Source organism: Larus michahellis, chromosome 3 (assembly GCF_964199755.1).
Source record: "Larus michahellis chromosome 3, bLarMic1.1, whole genome shotgun sequence".
In the NCBI taxonomy this organism is placed as follows: domain Eukaryota; kingdom Metazoa; phylum Chordata; class Aves; order Charadriiformes; family Laridae; genus Larus; species Larus michahellis.
This window is the reverse complement of record NC_133898.1, coordinates 79,980,485-79,995,646: the sequence shown is the minus strand read 5'-3', so window position 1 is coordinate 79,995,646 and position 15,162 is coordinate 79,980,485. Positions and strand designations below refer to the sequence as shown.

Below are 15,162 nucleotides of genomic sequence, written 5' to 3'. Positions count from 1 at the left end.
AAGCGTTGGGATGAAATAAATGGACACAGCTGTGCAACGGAGGTGGTTATTTTCATTTTCCTTGATGGTTTACAGGGAATTCTGCTGTAGGCATGAAAAAGGAAGGGTAACCATGCAACTCAATTGCTGGGGCGGTCAACCCAACACAACTCGACAACATTTTCTTGCAAGCCAGGCAAGCTTGCAAGCCCTCTGGAGAGTTTGACTGGATGTGGGGTTTTGCTTGGGTATTTTGTAGATTTTGACATTTTTTTCTACAGAGGAAACTGAAAAGAAACAAAATGTGGCTGTTTAAACCGAGTTCCCCATGGTTTTTTCCACTCTTTCATACACATATACTGAGGTGAGATTCTTACACAGAAAAATAAAGAAATGTTACACTATTCTCCATACCCATGCAATATAGAGGTATGGATTTTTTTCTTTTGGACACTTCATTACTTTCTAGAGCCTGTGAGAGACAGCCAAAGGGCCGTGGCAAGAACGTGTTTATGCCCTTTCTGAAATCTTCCCTTACAAGAGCCTGAAGAAAGGCTGCCACCAGATCTGATGTCCCCACCCAGCATTTGCTCTTCAGACTCTCCACCATCAGTTCCCCAGCTTCTGCTATTTTAATGGACCCAGTCAATAAAGGAGCAAATCCCTTCAGCCCTGAAAGTCAGAGCAGCTGCCTTGTATGTGGGAGGAAAGAGGTGGAGGTGACTGCAACCAGCAGGAAGGAGAGCGGTGGGCGCAGCCTCCCTTCCCATTGACGGGGGTTTCTCACACCCTGGGACACTTGCCATGAAAATGGGCACCAGATACAGATCTGTGGGTGTCTCTAGGTCTCTAGAGAGAATCATATACTTTCCCTGTAGACCAACAAGCTGAGTTTGTCTTTCGGATGACTTTGTGCCAAAATAAATCTGGCGATAGCAGTGGGAATACACCAATATTTAGTATTTAGGTGGGATGTTTTTTAAAAGGTTAATAAAGTATGTACTGGGAATAAAATACAAAAAAATAATCCCAAACCACCAGTTTGTGAAAAAATACAACTCTTTTTCTGTGTCTCTCCCATTCCCTCCCCTCAAGGAAGGTTTGGATAGGACGTTGGCTGGGACCTTATTTTCATTTCCATCGGGAATGTTTTTTATTTGGCACACAAACTACATATGTAAATAGGCCAGGAGTTTGGGAAGCTGCTTTACTATTTCCTCCGACAACTAACAATGGAAACCCTTTGAGAATCGTATGAGCCTCGGTGGAGGTTCACATGTCTCCTGCCACGTGGGATCAGCCGCCGTGCTCAAATATTTATCCTGACGGTGCTTCTCCCCGCGGAGCAGCTGGCTGCCTGCTCTGCAAAGCTGTGGCCAGCCGTGGGGGCAGAAAGGTAGCCGAGGCTGGACTGCCATCATTGGGATGCCCACAGAGCCAGCCTGTGAGGAGAAAAGCTGCTTTGCGGGTATGATTTGGGCTGATTCGAGTTTATTCTGTCACAGTGAATTCACCATCAAATTAAAACGAGAAAGCAGAGCCGCTGCACTGTATGCAGAATTGGCCAATTCCAGCGTGTAATAGGTTAGCTCAGCACAGTTACACTTCTTTGCCTTGCTTGGTGGGTCCCCAATTTGTCTTCATTTTTATTCCTGTCTCTGCCTTCACTCTTCCTGGCCTGCATTTTATATCCTGTGCCTCTCTGGATTGATTGCACAGACTCTGTTTCAGAGAGCTGGGCAGAGCACAGGCTAAGCCTGTTCAGCATGTACAGATATTTTTAAATGATCTGCTAACAAGAAAAATGAAAGCTCAGCCTCTATTTACTGACAAATATTCAACTTAAACAATTCTGAGAGTTTCTTGTTTCACATGGTTGACGGTCATGGAAAGATGAAACATTTCAGAGATGCGTCCTTAGGAATACAGGCACTTTATGGCATCTTATCTGTGTCTAAGGCCTGTTAGAAAAACCCAGGATATAGACAAATACCTGTGTAAGTCAGTTTTGAAAATGGGACCTAGACATCTTAAATCAGCGTGTAAATATTTTCATAAATCAGGTAGCATGTTATGGCTCTGAGAAGCTTTATAAATTAGTTTAAAAGTAGACAACAGCTGAAAGAGAAACAGCAGCACACTGTGGGTATTGTATTATAGCCACCCTTGTACAAAGCATTTCTGTCCCTCTGACACGGATCTCAGTGTTGCACATGGCCTTGCTGAAGTGGGTAGGAAGGACAAGATGAATTACCCTCTCATTGGCGATACCCCTGTCATCTCAGGAGGAGTTCCTTACTCAGCTGTGTTGAGGAACATGCTGTTGTTGGTGGCGGTCCAGGAGGAGAGGTATGGAGCCTTTTTGAGTGCACCTCATGCCTGAAACACCATTTGAAGAGGAGCAAAAATGGCCCAAATTTACAAAAGTTGAGCTGCTGACCAGCCGAGAAGGGAGACACCTCACAAAGCTCATTGGTGGTGGACGAGTGGCTCCTCTGCAAAGACCATCAAGGTGCCCGGCCTAAGTGACCCAGCTGGGAACTTCACTGCACATTTGAGCATGGCTGAGCCTGGGACCTGGCTACTCCATGCTCCCCGGGAGCAAATTCTGCTGCTCCCACCAGTGAGATGTCTGTACCCTGGTGTGGCCAAGCTGCCATCAATAGCAAACCTTGGTGAAGTCCATTGGTGGTTCTTTGAGAACAGTTGTTTGGAGGAAGGCAGCTTCTTTGCAAAGCCCAAGTGAGCAAACAGCATGTGAGACAGGGCGAGCCAAGGGCAATAAGCTGTCACATAACGTGCCTATTCCTTTTTACTCATCTGTTTATTTTTTTGAGCAGAGAGCCACAGACAGTAGGTTTGACTGACTGAAATAGAGGAGTCTCTTCGTAACATCCATGCACGAAGAGTGACAGAACAGGACAACATGTTAAAACCTTCCTGCCAAAAGGTGAGCCCCCAGCTGTGGTATGTGTCTGTGAGTGACGCCCCGTTATTAGGAATGACTGAACTCAGCCCTGGATTTGCTGGATTTAGACACAATAACTGCACCAAGCCCAGTAGGGAATATTGAAAATCCTGGACCATAACAAATATCAATAATGAATACTTCTGGCATTTTGTCTAAGTCAGGGTATCCTGTTAGAACGCACAGTTATATTTATTTATATCCCATACTTTTCCACCCCTTCAGACAATGGATTTACATGGCATATTTCACAGACAGGAAGATGATTTTTCGGCACCAACGAAATGCGTGCAGTACGTAGAGATCACTGAATATATAGCTAAATTACATTTTCCTTCAGGGTAGTATTAGAATGGCACCAGATAACAGAGCAGGTTTAGTTCAGGAAATGAATGATGCTTTATGTAATCAAATCTGCAAGGGAGATTTGGCAAGAAGGATGCATGCAGACAAACTATTGCTGAGTCTGGACATGGTATTAAGAACATTAATTTTTAAGTTGTGGGGGATCACTAAAGATCCGCAGGAGAGGAGAAGGGCACAGGGCCTCCATTTATTTAGATCAGAGCCAATACTAGCAGAGACACAGACTCTAACACTAAGTCAAAATGTTGGTGCATTATTTATGCAAAGGAGTTAGTGTTGCTGTCTTTCTGGTCTTATGGCTCCCTATTAAATTCACTCAGGGTTCAGTACTGCAGGTACCGCAAGCTCCAGACAGCCTCAGTCGATGCATTTGTTAGGGAGAGGCAATGCAGGCACATTATTGCTTTGGAGAGCTGAGTCCTACTAGTAGGAGTGCTGCTCCTAGCAGCAGGCCCTTCCTGGGCTGAAGAAGCATGCTGGTTGATTTGCACATGTGTGGGCAACCATCCAGAGACATAAAATCACATTTTAATGTGTTATACCACAAGGAACCTTCCTCCCATCCCTCCCAAATCCAACATTTTTTATCAATCAATCAGCTTAATTATACTCAAATCACAGTTTCACACTCTCTGATCCTGAAGACATTGTGGTCTCCAGGTGAATCCCAACAAAATACACCATATAAAACAAATGGACAATCCTACAATCCTACATCTCTCTCCTGTTTCCCGATAACACGGGCTGTTATCCACAGCAGACCAGTCTTTGCCAGCTCACACAGAGCATTCCCAGCCCTGCACTGGCCGCATGCTTTATTTCTGCGATGCAAAGAGGAAGAACACAGTTCAAATGAATGCTGTGTGCTCCCCTGCAGCCTGAGGAGGAGGAGAATGGATGTTATACTCCTCTGACCTCCCTCACTTCTTCCAGGTTGGAAAGTGAAAAGGGTGTCTTTGGATCTGCAGGAGAAAACTGTACCTGGGATCTCCCCAGACAGCCTGCATTGCTCATTATTATCACTCCGAAAGGCTGCCAGGAGAGGTCTGGCAATCTCCACCCTTGGAGGTTTTCCAGACCCAGATGGACAGAGCCCTGAGTAACCTGGTCTGATCTCAGGGCTGACCCTGCTTGAGCACTGGTTGGACTAGAGACCTCCTGGGTCTCTTCCAACCGCAGCTGTTCTCTGATCCTATGAATCAAGTTATGTTTTGAAACTATACAGAAGAGACTTTTGAGAAACCTAGGTGCTATGTTCCTAAGCTTTTAATGGGAAACACAAGGCTCGAGTCAGACCTGGTCTGCACGGGTGCATACTCAGAGTAACGTCACTGAAATTAACTGATTTGTGGCACCCACTTGGTACTCAGGTATAGTTTGGACTTTATGTTGAAGTACGTGACAAAGCAGATGTGCTAAAGAAGAGCAGTTCTTCAGTGGTTTACAGCTGACTGCGCAAGAGTTTGAAGGGCAGTTTGGGATTCATTTGTAACTGCAAGGGGCACGCGGTGCTCCGAGTCAGGGAGCAAACAAGTATTGCTTGGACTGGATTCAATCTGATACTCCCACCACCGCCTCTGTCCACGCACGGCTGCTGTGTGAGCGTGGGCTTTGGCAGCATCCCCTGGCAACTCTTGGACTTCACAGGAGGTGACTGAGTGAGGACAAACTTTCACCAGGGCACCCCCAACACCACTGTTGTGGGGCTGGAACTTCTACCTTACCCTGGAGACCCTCACTTGTTAGCCTAAAAATCGGGCATTTCACCTCTATAGCCTTAGGGAGGAGGAAATTAGGAGATTTGAATGGTCTTGTGTTTAAGCGGGGTGGCATGGCAGTAAGACAAGGTGCATACTACAGGGAAAAGTACATTATAGATTGGGTTTCCCCATTAGGATTCCATGGAAGAAAGCAGTGCAGAATATGTACTAGCGTTATAACACGCTATAGCATCTCTTTCCCTATTTAAAGAGCATGTACTGACAGTGTTAAATTTTACACTATGATTCTGCTAGGCACAATACATCAGAAATTTCGAGAAACTCTGCTTTCTCTGTCTCAAAAAATAGACGTATTTGGGGCTCTGCCCTTCAGATTTCAGAAATTCCTGTAATATGGACTTAAAGACAAGTTAAAAATAACACTGCATTTCCAGCAGCAAGATTTTAAGAATCAGATGTCACCCCACCCGACCTCAATTAAGTCAGGCAGAATCTGCTGAAGCAGCTGGATGGGCTCAAGCAGGGTGTGAAAATCTGTATTGTAGCGCTGGGCAGCGAAAAGAAGATCGGTTGGAAATTTCAGTGTGAAGCTGGTTCTGTATGAAGTGGAGAATTTCAAGTGTGAATGCGTGTATGTGTTCGTGCATGTGCTGGGGAAAGTAGGGTTGGCAAGGGAGACAGAGGAGAGCTTTGTGTTCAGTGCTTCCTCTGCCACAGCTCAGCCTGTTCCCTATCTCCCAGTTTCACTTCTGAATGTGCAGGAACATGCGGTGGCTCCTTTTTCCCACCATCTTCATCATCCCTTGTACGCAACAGGTAAGTTCATTAAAAAGAAGAAAAAGATTTCTCCCTCCCTCACCCTGTCCCGGTTTAAAGTTTTTATTTGCTTAATGACAAAATAAATTTCAGAGATGCAAATTCCTCGGAAAGGATACGGAGCCATTCCCTACGCCTGAGTAAATTTCATTGGCAGCTTATTTACTGCATCAGTCCTGATTTTGGTATTTTTTTCTCTCTAATCTGTACATTAATATGATTTGGTGGGAAAAAAAAAGGTTTTAGGGAAGCTGAAATTGTCAGTGACCTTCATTTTAAATTAAAAAAAAAGTAAAAAAAACCCACAAATAGCTATCTGATGCAATAAGAAAGTAAACATCTTGTCCATGCTCATATTCTATATAAATATATATATATATATGTACACAGTGGTCTGACTTAACGCTAGTTTTGCAAATGAGAAAGGCACCTGGGCTGTGTTACAGCTTTGTCTCTTATGAGAAAATTTTAAGTGATAGCTTTGCTGAAGGTATTTGTGTCAAAGGCCAGTTACCTTATTTATTTATTTATTTTTGAAAATCCACTTTATCCTTGCCCAGTCTATTTTTCCTTTATGATAAGATGAATGTCAGATGGAGAATTTTCAAATGCTTGCCTCGCTCTGCTAGCTTTTTGCGCATTTAAAGCCAGACTAAGATAACCGAACATTTGCAATAACACATTGCCTACTTTTGCTGTTTGCTTATTTATGCCATACAGACCTTGTTAAATCTTTAAAACATATGAAAACAAACAGCAACACATGAAGGGCTCCTACACAATGGTCTCATTTTCTGATTTGCCCATAGGATCAGGAAAAATATGCAGTGGGCTTGTGTGGTGTGGATTGCTTCAGTGTAGAAAGTTTGGGAAACAAGAATTAGAAAAATATTTGGCCTGTAAACTTTACAAGCAAACTTTAAGTTTTCTTTGTAACTTAATAGATTTTTGAAGATTTTTCAGGTAGACCGAGCTTCTCAGTAATTCCACAGTTAAAACCGTCAGATATTTGCCTGATGGTGTTTTTCTTGCTGGGAAAGTTTGTAATCCCACACCTTTCGGTTGACATCTTTCCCTAAAAATAGGAGAGAAAAATCACTCGCTTAGGTAGAATTCTGTAGTTTTGCAGCATGTTTTAATTTGTTGTACAAATTAAACGTACTGGTTGAAGGACACAGATTATTTCCTGCTACACATACCCCTTTTGAAACGTGATAGCTGATTTAAGCCACAGAACCTCATATAGCTGGCACATGGCCAAATTTATAATAATAATAATAATAATAATAATAATAATAATAATAATAATAATAGTACTCTGCTTTAAAAGAAAAAAAGCAGCAAAAAAGTGTCTGCTAAAACAACCACGCAGTCTTGAATGCTGCTAAATGTGTAGGAACACCTGTGTGTCTTGTTTCCAGCACAAGCCTTTAAGAAGGTTTACACTCCAATGCACACGTTCATCAAATTAACACTATGGTTTACAGGAAAGGCTTAGCTGCCTAAAATAAGTATACTTAAGATAGTTGTTTCTATATTATCGCTGCATTTAGGTAAAAACAATTAGAAGAAATCCTCTATCAGCAAATGATTAACAAAACAACACATTCAGGAGAGTATCTCCTGCATGCTGCACGGAATACCACATGACATTGCTTAATATTCATTTATTATATGAATTGCCTCTGTGAATTAATATGTATCTTAAAAATCATTCAGCCAAAGGAACTTGAAAGCTACTGCTTTGGAGCTTCATTAGTAGCTGTGGATTAAGATATCTTAAGTGTACTTGTAAATGACCATGAAAAATGGAAATTAGTGGTAGAAAAAAGCCTTTTAAAAGTCATTTACTGCTGCTTGCAATTAGGCCAGCTCAATTATGCTGCGCGAGCTTTCGTGGGATATGACGTATGAAATGCTGAATTCTGCAGATACTTCCCATTTGAAAGTTGAACTGAGAGGAGACCCAGACAAACGACCCCTTCCCCAGCTTTCCCTTAGTGTCTGCGCTGGAGCTGGTTTCTACATCAGTAGAGCCCAGTTTGGAGGAAGGGGGAGAAACTGATAGACGAGGCTTGATGTGCCCGGAAAAAATACAGGCTATATATATATTTTTTTTAATTTCTACAAGCTAGATGGTGATACTGGCACCTGATGAGGGGCTGGATCTTCTCTCTCCCTCTTGCTCTTCGGGCGGTCAGAGCTCCCCGATGAGAGCAGTTCCCAAGCCCTACATTGTGCTAGTGGCCAAGCGCTGTGTGTGCCCCCACTTCACTATGGACCCAGTCATCCACGACCAATAACTATATCACAATCTCTGCATTTCTGCTGAAATCAGCAGCACAAAAAGATTTAATGCTAAGATATAAACTGTTAGGTTTTAGACGCGGTTCTTCAGAAAAGCAGATAGAACATAGCGATCTCAAATAGATCCTTTCACGCTCTGGGCTGACTTAATCTTTGGAAAAATAAACCCATCAAGAATTACTTAGGACTTCCTTTTCTTAAAAATAAAAAAAAAGAAAAGAAGAAAAAAAAAGACACGAATTCTGAGACAGACTCTAGAAAACAGTAAACTCTGACTACATCTTGCCTTCCTGCTGCTGATACAAATCTCTTTAGAGGTCTTTGCCCTGTAAGCCTTGGATTTAATGAACACTTACGCATACAAATAGATACACTCTTGGAGAACGGCCTATTAAGCTCAGTACAACTACTGGCCTCCCTTATTAGGATTCAGTTTTTGGCCTAGCACAAGAGACTTTGTAAATACTATAATGCTCCTTCCCAAACAGCCACTCAAAATCTGGAGCAAAAGTAACACTCAAAAGAGCTTCACTATTTTAAAAGACTTTTGCCATCAGCAGGTGGCACAAAGCGCAGTGGCTGGCTATCAAACAGTGGGAGGAATCAAAAGCTAATTAATTTGATAGGAGGCTTGTGGGAAGGAATATTTAAAATAAACCCACCGCCTACTTCCACAGAATCACACAATGGTAGGGGTTGGAAGGGACCTCTGGAGATCATCTAGTCCAACCCCCCTGCCAGAGCAGGGTCACCCAGAGCAGGTTGCACAGGAACGCGTCCAGGCGGGTTTGGAATGTCTCCAGAGACGGAGACTCCACCACCTCTCTGGGCAGCCTGTTCCAGTGCTCTGCCACCCTCAGAGTAAAGAAGTTCCTCCTCATGTTTAGGTGGAACTTCCTATGCTCAAGTTTGTGCCCGTTACCTCTTGTCCTGTCACTGGGCACCACTAAAAAAAGCCTGGCCCCATCCTCCTGACACCCACCCTTTAAGTATTCACAAGTGTTGATGAGATGCCCCCTCGGTCATCTTTTTTCCAGACTGAAGAGACCCAAGTCCCTCAGCCTTTCTTCATAACAGAGGTGTTCTAGTCCCCTAATCATCTTGGTAGCCCTTTGCTGCACCCTCTCCAGCAGTTCCCTGTCCTTCTTGAACCGGGGAGCCCAGAACTGGACACAGTGCTCCAGGTGCGGCCTCACCAAGGCAGAGTAGAGGGGGAGGATGACCTGCCTCGACCTGCTGGCCACACTCTTCTTGATGCACCCCAGGATGCCATTGGCCTTCTTGGCCACAAGGGCACATTGCTGGCTCATGGTCATCCTGTTGTCCACCAGGACTCCCAGGTCTGTTTCCACAGAGCTGCTACTTTAAAACACTTTTTTTTCCTACTTTGGCTCCACTACAGCTCTTGTTCTATTGAAGGCAAAGGAAAGACCAATGAATTGTGTTTTGTACAAGCAGTAGGCCAGGCTCACTGGTGGAACAACACCTCAGTGAGTGGCAGCGACTGATGAAATTGGTCCTCTGTCTCCTACCTAAACCTTACAGCCTCTCACTTTTTGGATCCTGTGAAATGAGAAGTGTTAAGCGTCTTCCTACAACTTCACAGTTTTTTCCATCCCAACTCCATTTTATCCTATCCCAGCTATGCACAATGCATTCAGCTCCCAAAATATCCCACTGTGTGTAAGTTTTTCCACAGCCCACCAGTGAAACCTGGAGAAAAACCTTCCGAAACCAGTGAAATCCACCAGCGCAAGGAGGTTTGTCACTGGCCATGCAGATGCCCACCGGTGCCGGCCTGCCCTCCTGGGGTAAGCTTGGTGAAGGACGGCTGCGGCTGCTGTAAGGTCTGTGCCAAGCAGTCGGGAGAGACCTGCAACGAAGCAGACATCTGCGATCCCCACAAAGGCCTCTACTGCGACTACTCGGCCGACCGGCCTAGGTACGAAACAGGCGTGTGTGCATGTAAGTTGTTTTTCACCTTCCCTTCATCAAATCCAGGAAGGTGGGACCATGCAGGCAGATGGGTTTGGAGGAAAACTCCGCCTGCTGGTGCCCCACAGCTCTGTGCCAGGCAATTTATCCAAATTTAGTCCTCCCGACGGCTCAGTTGGAGAATCTGAGTAGGCTGGGGCTGACTTTAAACTTACCCGTGTATGCATTAGTGAAACCAGTTCATTGCGCGTAAGCATGTTATTTGCTGACACGTTGATGACTGATTTAAAGTTAGACGGCTGCAGTTATCGCTGGGCATAAATAATAAAAAAAAAAATGTGCTTGGGCTGGGGAAAACTGGAAGCTGTGGGTGCAGTAAAGGGCTGATGGCATTTTAGCAATCTGTAAGCAGGAACCACCTGCTCCTCCTGCGTTAGTAACTGTTGTTTACCATTTGCAGATCTGGTAGCTGTAGGATGTGAGCTCAATGGAGTTTATTATCTTAACGGGCAGACCTTCCAACCTAACCCACTCTATAAGTGCCTGTGTGTCAGTGGTGCAATTGGATGTACGCCTGTATTCACCCCAAAACTAGCAGCAAGTCCCTGCGCCAGGGTCACGGGCAGAAAGAAGCCCGGACAATCCACCTGCGGCCCGGGACAGCACAAGCAGCTTCAATCAACAAACTACAGACTGATGTCAGGTGTGCCTGGCTACACTGGTAAACTTTTCTTTACCTTGTAAAGAAGTAAAGTTCTTTACAAGCACTTTACTCGAGTCTTGCTGCATTTAGTGTCCCTGGCTCCGGCAGCCAGGCAGGCAGCACCCTGGCAACTTCTCAGCTCGTGCTGAAGGCCACTGCCAGGGTGACTGGTCTGTCCCAATTACCCCTCTTACTCTTAGGTCACAGACTCTTTTCTCTAAACGTGATGAATATGAAAAGCAAAAAGCCTTTTGGCTGCTGTCACCAGGGAATTGGCCAAAGCTACCTTCAACCCATCTTTCTGCAGAAGCTTACTGCTCACCCGATCAGACCAATTAGGGTTGCTGGTGGGCAGCCATTTCACAGCCTGGGAGCTGTCTCACTTTCTCCTGCTTTGTGGCAGTGGGGAGTCTTTTTTTTTTCCCCCCACGCACATATATTAGCATGTTGCAGCCCTCTTTCAATAGAAAGCAGAAAATGATAAGGACTGCCTTGCAGCTTTAATAGATTCACAAAGTTTCAGGTCACTGCAAGGACAAGCCTCCCCCATCTCCTCTCTCTTCAACCTGATCAAAACCGTACAACAGTCATCCAGGCGGTTCTGGATGTTGGCTGATGTTCCCTTTAACCTCACTCTTGCTCTGCTGCTAACACTGTAGCTCTCTTTTCCACTTTAAGGAAGCACCATTGCCAGAAGCAGCCATCCTGGCCCTTCCCTGCCCTTTGTGCCGGTCTCCTTCCCTGGGCATGCGCAAGTTCCCATGGTGAAACTCATCTTCATTACAACTAATGTGGGTACCAGAAAGCTGAGCCATTTATTTGGTAGCAACTTGAATTACGGCCTGAATCATCGTCATGGATCAATAAAATAAAAAGAAAAGGATCTCAAAACTTATCAGAAACTCTTTGTAAGAGACCGCTGACTAAATAGGTAGACGCACATATGTCAACCTGCAGATAAACAGACCCACTTACAAAATCTGAAGTTCAGCTTGGACAACTTCTAACACGTTAGCAGTGGTTACACAAGTTAGCAAAAGTAAAAAAGGAAGTTCATCTTTACTTCAAAATTATGATACAATACCTATAACCAGTATTAAAGCTTTTTTACAGAAATATACTTAATGATGTGTATAAAAATGCACTCGGTAAGGCAACTGACTTCAAATGCTAATCTGATCAAAGAAAGAACAGAACACATTGAAAACAATGGCAACTAAACTATTCGACCCCATGAGATACATCAATTGGATTTGGGGGTAATTCAGCTACCTGGAGAACAGCATTAAACCACTTACTCTGCAGCGTTTCAGTGGATCCAAAAGCTGAAGCCCAACTTTCAGTAATTCCTCTGGTGAGCAGAGCGCAGCACTGGCACCTCACAGCGTTTACTGAAGAATTTGAACCAACTGCAGAAGACAACCTTGAGACAAGCTACCCAGCCTGCCAAGCAGACTTCCTGCCTGAGTTGGCTCAGGGACCCAATGGTCTATCCCTGTGGTGGCCGTACGTGCTGAAGGTTGCTGCTCTTCAGGTGATACAAACCCACTGACTTGTTCCTTCTCCAAGACACAGCTGATGGAGAAGGACAGCTAACTAGGACAGTGCTCCAGACAGGCGAGAGGCATGGCTGTTCCAGTGAGATACCTCAAGCTACAATCAGCTGAGCTCTGTAAAGACAACAAAGCTGAAGCTCTGGGCCAAAGGGGTATTTGAAAACAGCAGACAACATAGAAAATAAGGAACTGCAAATGTGCAAAACCCCCAAAAGAACCCTGTCTCCCGGTGAAGAAAAACGCTCTGAAATTTTGTTTGAGCGAGACCTTCCCCCGTCCCCTTCCCAGGGCAGCAGAAGAATCTTGTCAACTTGTGCATGAATTGCATGGATGGCTCAAAGGGCCAATACCTATTTTGAAAAGTCTTTTTTCTGTTGGTGTGAACAACAAGCGCTAAGTTTCATTTCACTACCCTTGCTTTTTTCTGGCTTTCCTTGTCAAGTCTATTTCCCTAATTTAGACACATAGGGATGTACATAGGTCATACTTTAAAAACACACCAAGTAAAAACAAACACTTAACTTCCCTTTATTTGTTGCAGATCTGTGACAGGCTTTTAGCCTGCTTGCTGCAACGAGATCTTTAAATTGCTCTCTACTTTCCAGGTATCCTTGCAATTCTGCCTGTTCTCTTATCTAAATGCAGTTTCCACATAGTCAGGTTTTTTTTGCAGTTTCACGATGAACTTTTGCACTGCAATTGTGTTTCTTTTTTGAGTGTACTCCACCTAATCCAGCCCTAATCCATCAGAAAATGGGCTTTTTGGTGCTATCTAGAAGTGACTGGAGAATTTTACGCTGCGATACAAAACCTAACCCTTCACGATAACTGCAGAGAAACCAACACTAATGTTTTCAGCATCTCTTTTCAAGCTATGCTTGGCTTCCAATAATTTCCAGTGTCTCTTCTATTATGGACATTTCATAAAAATTCCACAAATAACTCTCTCCACATAACATTTCCATCCCATTAAACCGCAGGGTCATACAACACATGCAATTTCATAGTCCTTGCTAGGATCTGCACATCCACTGTCAAAAAAGTTTAACGGCAGCTCAGCTGGCTTTGTATAACTTTGTTTACACCTCATTTTTAGATTTACCTACAAAAGCGCCTTCATGAACGGAAATCAAACGCTCATCCTTTTATTTTCAACTAATCCTTTTGGGGCTGTTCTGCTGCGTAAATAATATATTGCTGTCTTAGTTTACAGAAGCTTGCCGCTAGTTTTGAAGAACAAGTGCCTGGTACAGGCTACTCCCTGGACACCCTGCTCCAGGACCTGCGGCATCGGCATATCCAGCCGAGTGACCAATGAAAACAGAAAGTGTGAAATGAAAAAAGAAAAGAGATTATGCTTAATCCAGCCTTGTCTGACCAACATCCCAAAGACAATAAAGGTATTTTCTAATATAAAGTAACTTCCTAATAGAAAATGCAAATATTGGAAGTAATGAAAAAATGGATGTGTTAGTAACTACTAATATTAAACAACTTCATTCTTTTCCTAAGGGTTTTAAAATAACTCATTAGTGTTTTCTACCTTCTCTGTTTTCTACCTTCAGCTTTCAGGTTTCAATAGTAAACTACAGATGTATAATTTCAAACAAAAAATACAGTGTCCTGAAATCTAAGTGCTGCTAGTGCCGTCCTAGTGCTCAGTCACTCGGAATATGTTTTCTATTTGTTGACTGATAAGCAAAAATAAGAGAGCTTTCAGAAGGAGTAATTTTCAAGATATTTCTATGTAAACGTTGCAGTTTTTTCTTCCATGTTTCTGTTTTCAATGTGTAAAAAGCTCAGGCTTTTCTTTGGTTTTATATTAAAGATTCCAAAAGGAAAAACATGTCAACCAACATTCCAGCTCCCTACAGCAGAGAAACTTGTTTTTTCGGGATGCTCAACTACTCAAAGCTACAAACTGACGTTCTGTGGGGTGTGCTTGGACAAGAGGTGCTGCGTACCTAATAAGTCCAAAATGATCACTGTCCAGTTCGAGTGTCCCAATGAAGGCTTCTTTAAGTGGAAGATGATGTGGATAACATCATGCGTCTGTCAGCGGATCTGCAGTGCTCCAGGGGATATATTTTCCGAACTCAAAGTTTTATGACAAATTACACCATTGACTGTAACATACTGAGAGTGCAACAGCACATTCCCACCCTGGAGAGTCAGCATAACCCCCTGCCACAGCGATGTTTATGGTGAAACTACGTATGTAAACACTCATTTTTTAAATAGCACCTGGAAAATGCAAGTAAGAGCACATCTTTTCAAATGCAATTATTTTTATATGTGGAAATACATTCTTGAGAAGGATATATATAACACTTATATTGTCAAAAAGAGAACTTTTGGTAATTAAAAAAGGCACATCTTTATACCCCACCGTAACAAGTTGTTGCCCACAAAGACAAACATGTGTAAACTCACAGATGCTCTGACTAACCTATTAGAAAAAAAAAAAATTACCCTGTAATACTTCCTCTATCATTTTTGATTCTCAAATGAACATTTTCTACTATGTATCTGCAATAGTAAAACACATCAGTACTGTTTCAAACAGAAGTCAATTTTAAGCTCAGATTGCTTTTTGCAGCAGATAATGTTTCTCTAGTGTTGTGAATATAAACAATGCACTTGTGAAGGAACAAATAAGTGGGCACCTGCAGATAATAGATGCAAAATTTCAAGGAAATGATTATTTTTAGAATGTTTAAAAAAAAAATGCTCTCAACAAATGTTATCACAATGTTTTATTTTGAATACTTCTGGACGTATACATTCAGAATTGTGCTCCCTTGCACACTC

The 15,162-nt window shown here is 43.3% G+C and overlaps 1 protein-coding gene across 1 annotated transcript; it reads left to right on the top strand.

Moving 5' to 3' along the window:
• Positions 1 to 5,787: 5,787 nt before the first annotated feature.
• Positions 5,788 to 14,859, top strand: CCN6 (cellular communication network factor 6). Its single transcript, XM_074578322.1, has 5 exons — positions 5,788 to 5,850; positions 9,846 to 10,122; positions 10,553 to 10,795; positions 13,558 to 13,751; positions 14,180 to 14,859. The coding sequence occupies exons 1-5, from the start codon at positions 5,788 to 5,790 to the stop codon at positions 14,459 to 14,461; spliced, it is 1,059 nt and encodes a 352-aa protein (XP_074434423.1). The 3' UTR covers positions 14,462 to 14,859.
• The last annotated feature ends 303 nt before the right edge of the window (positions 14,860 to 15,162 follow it).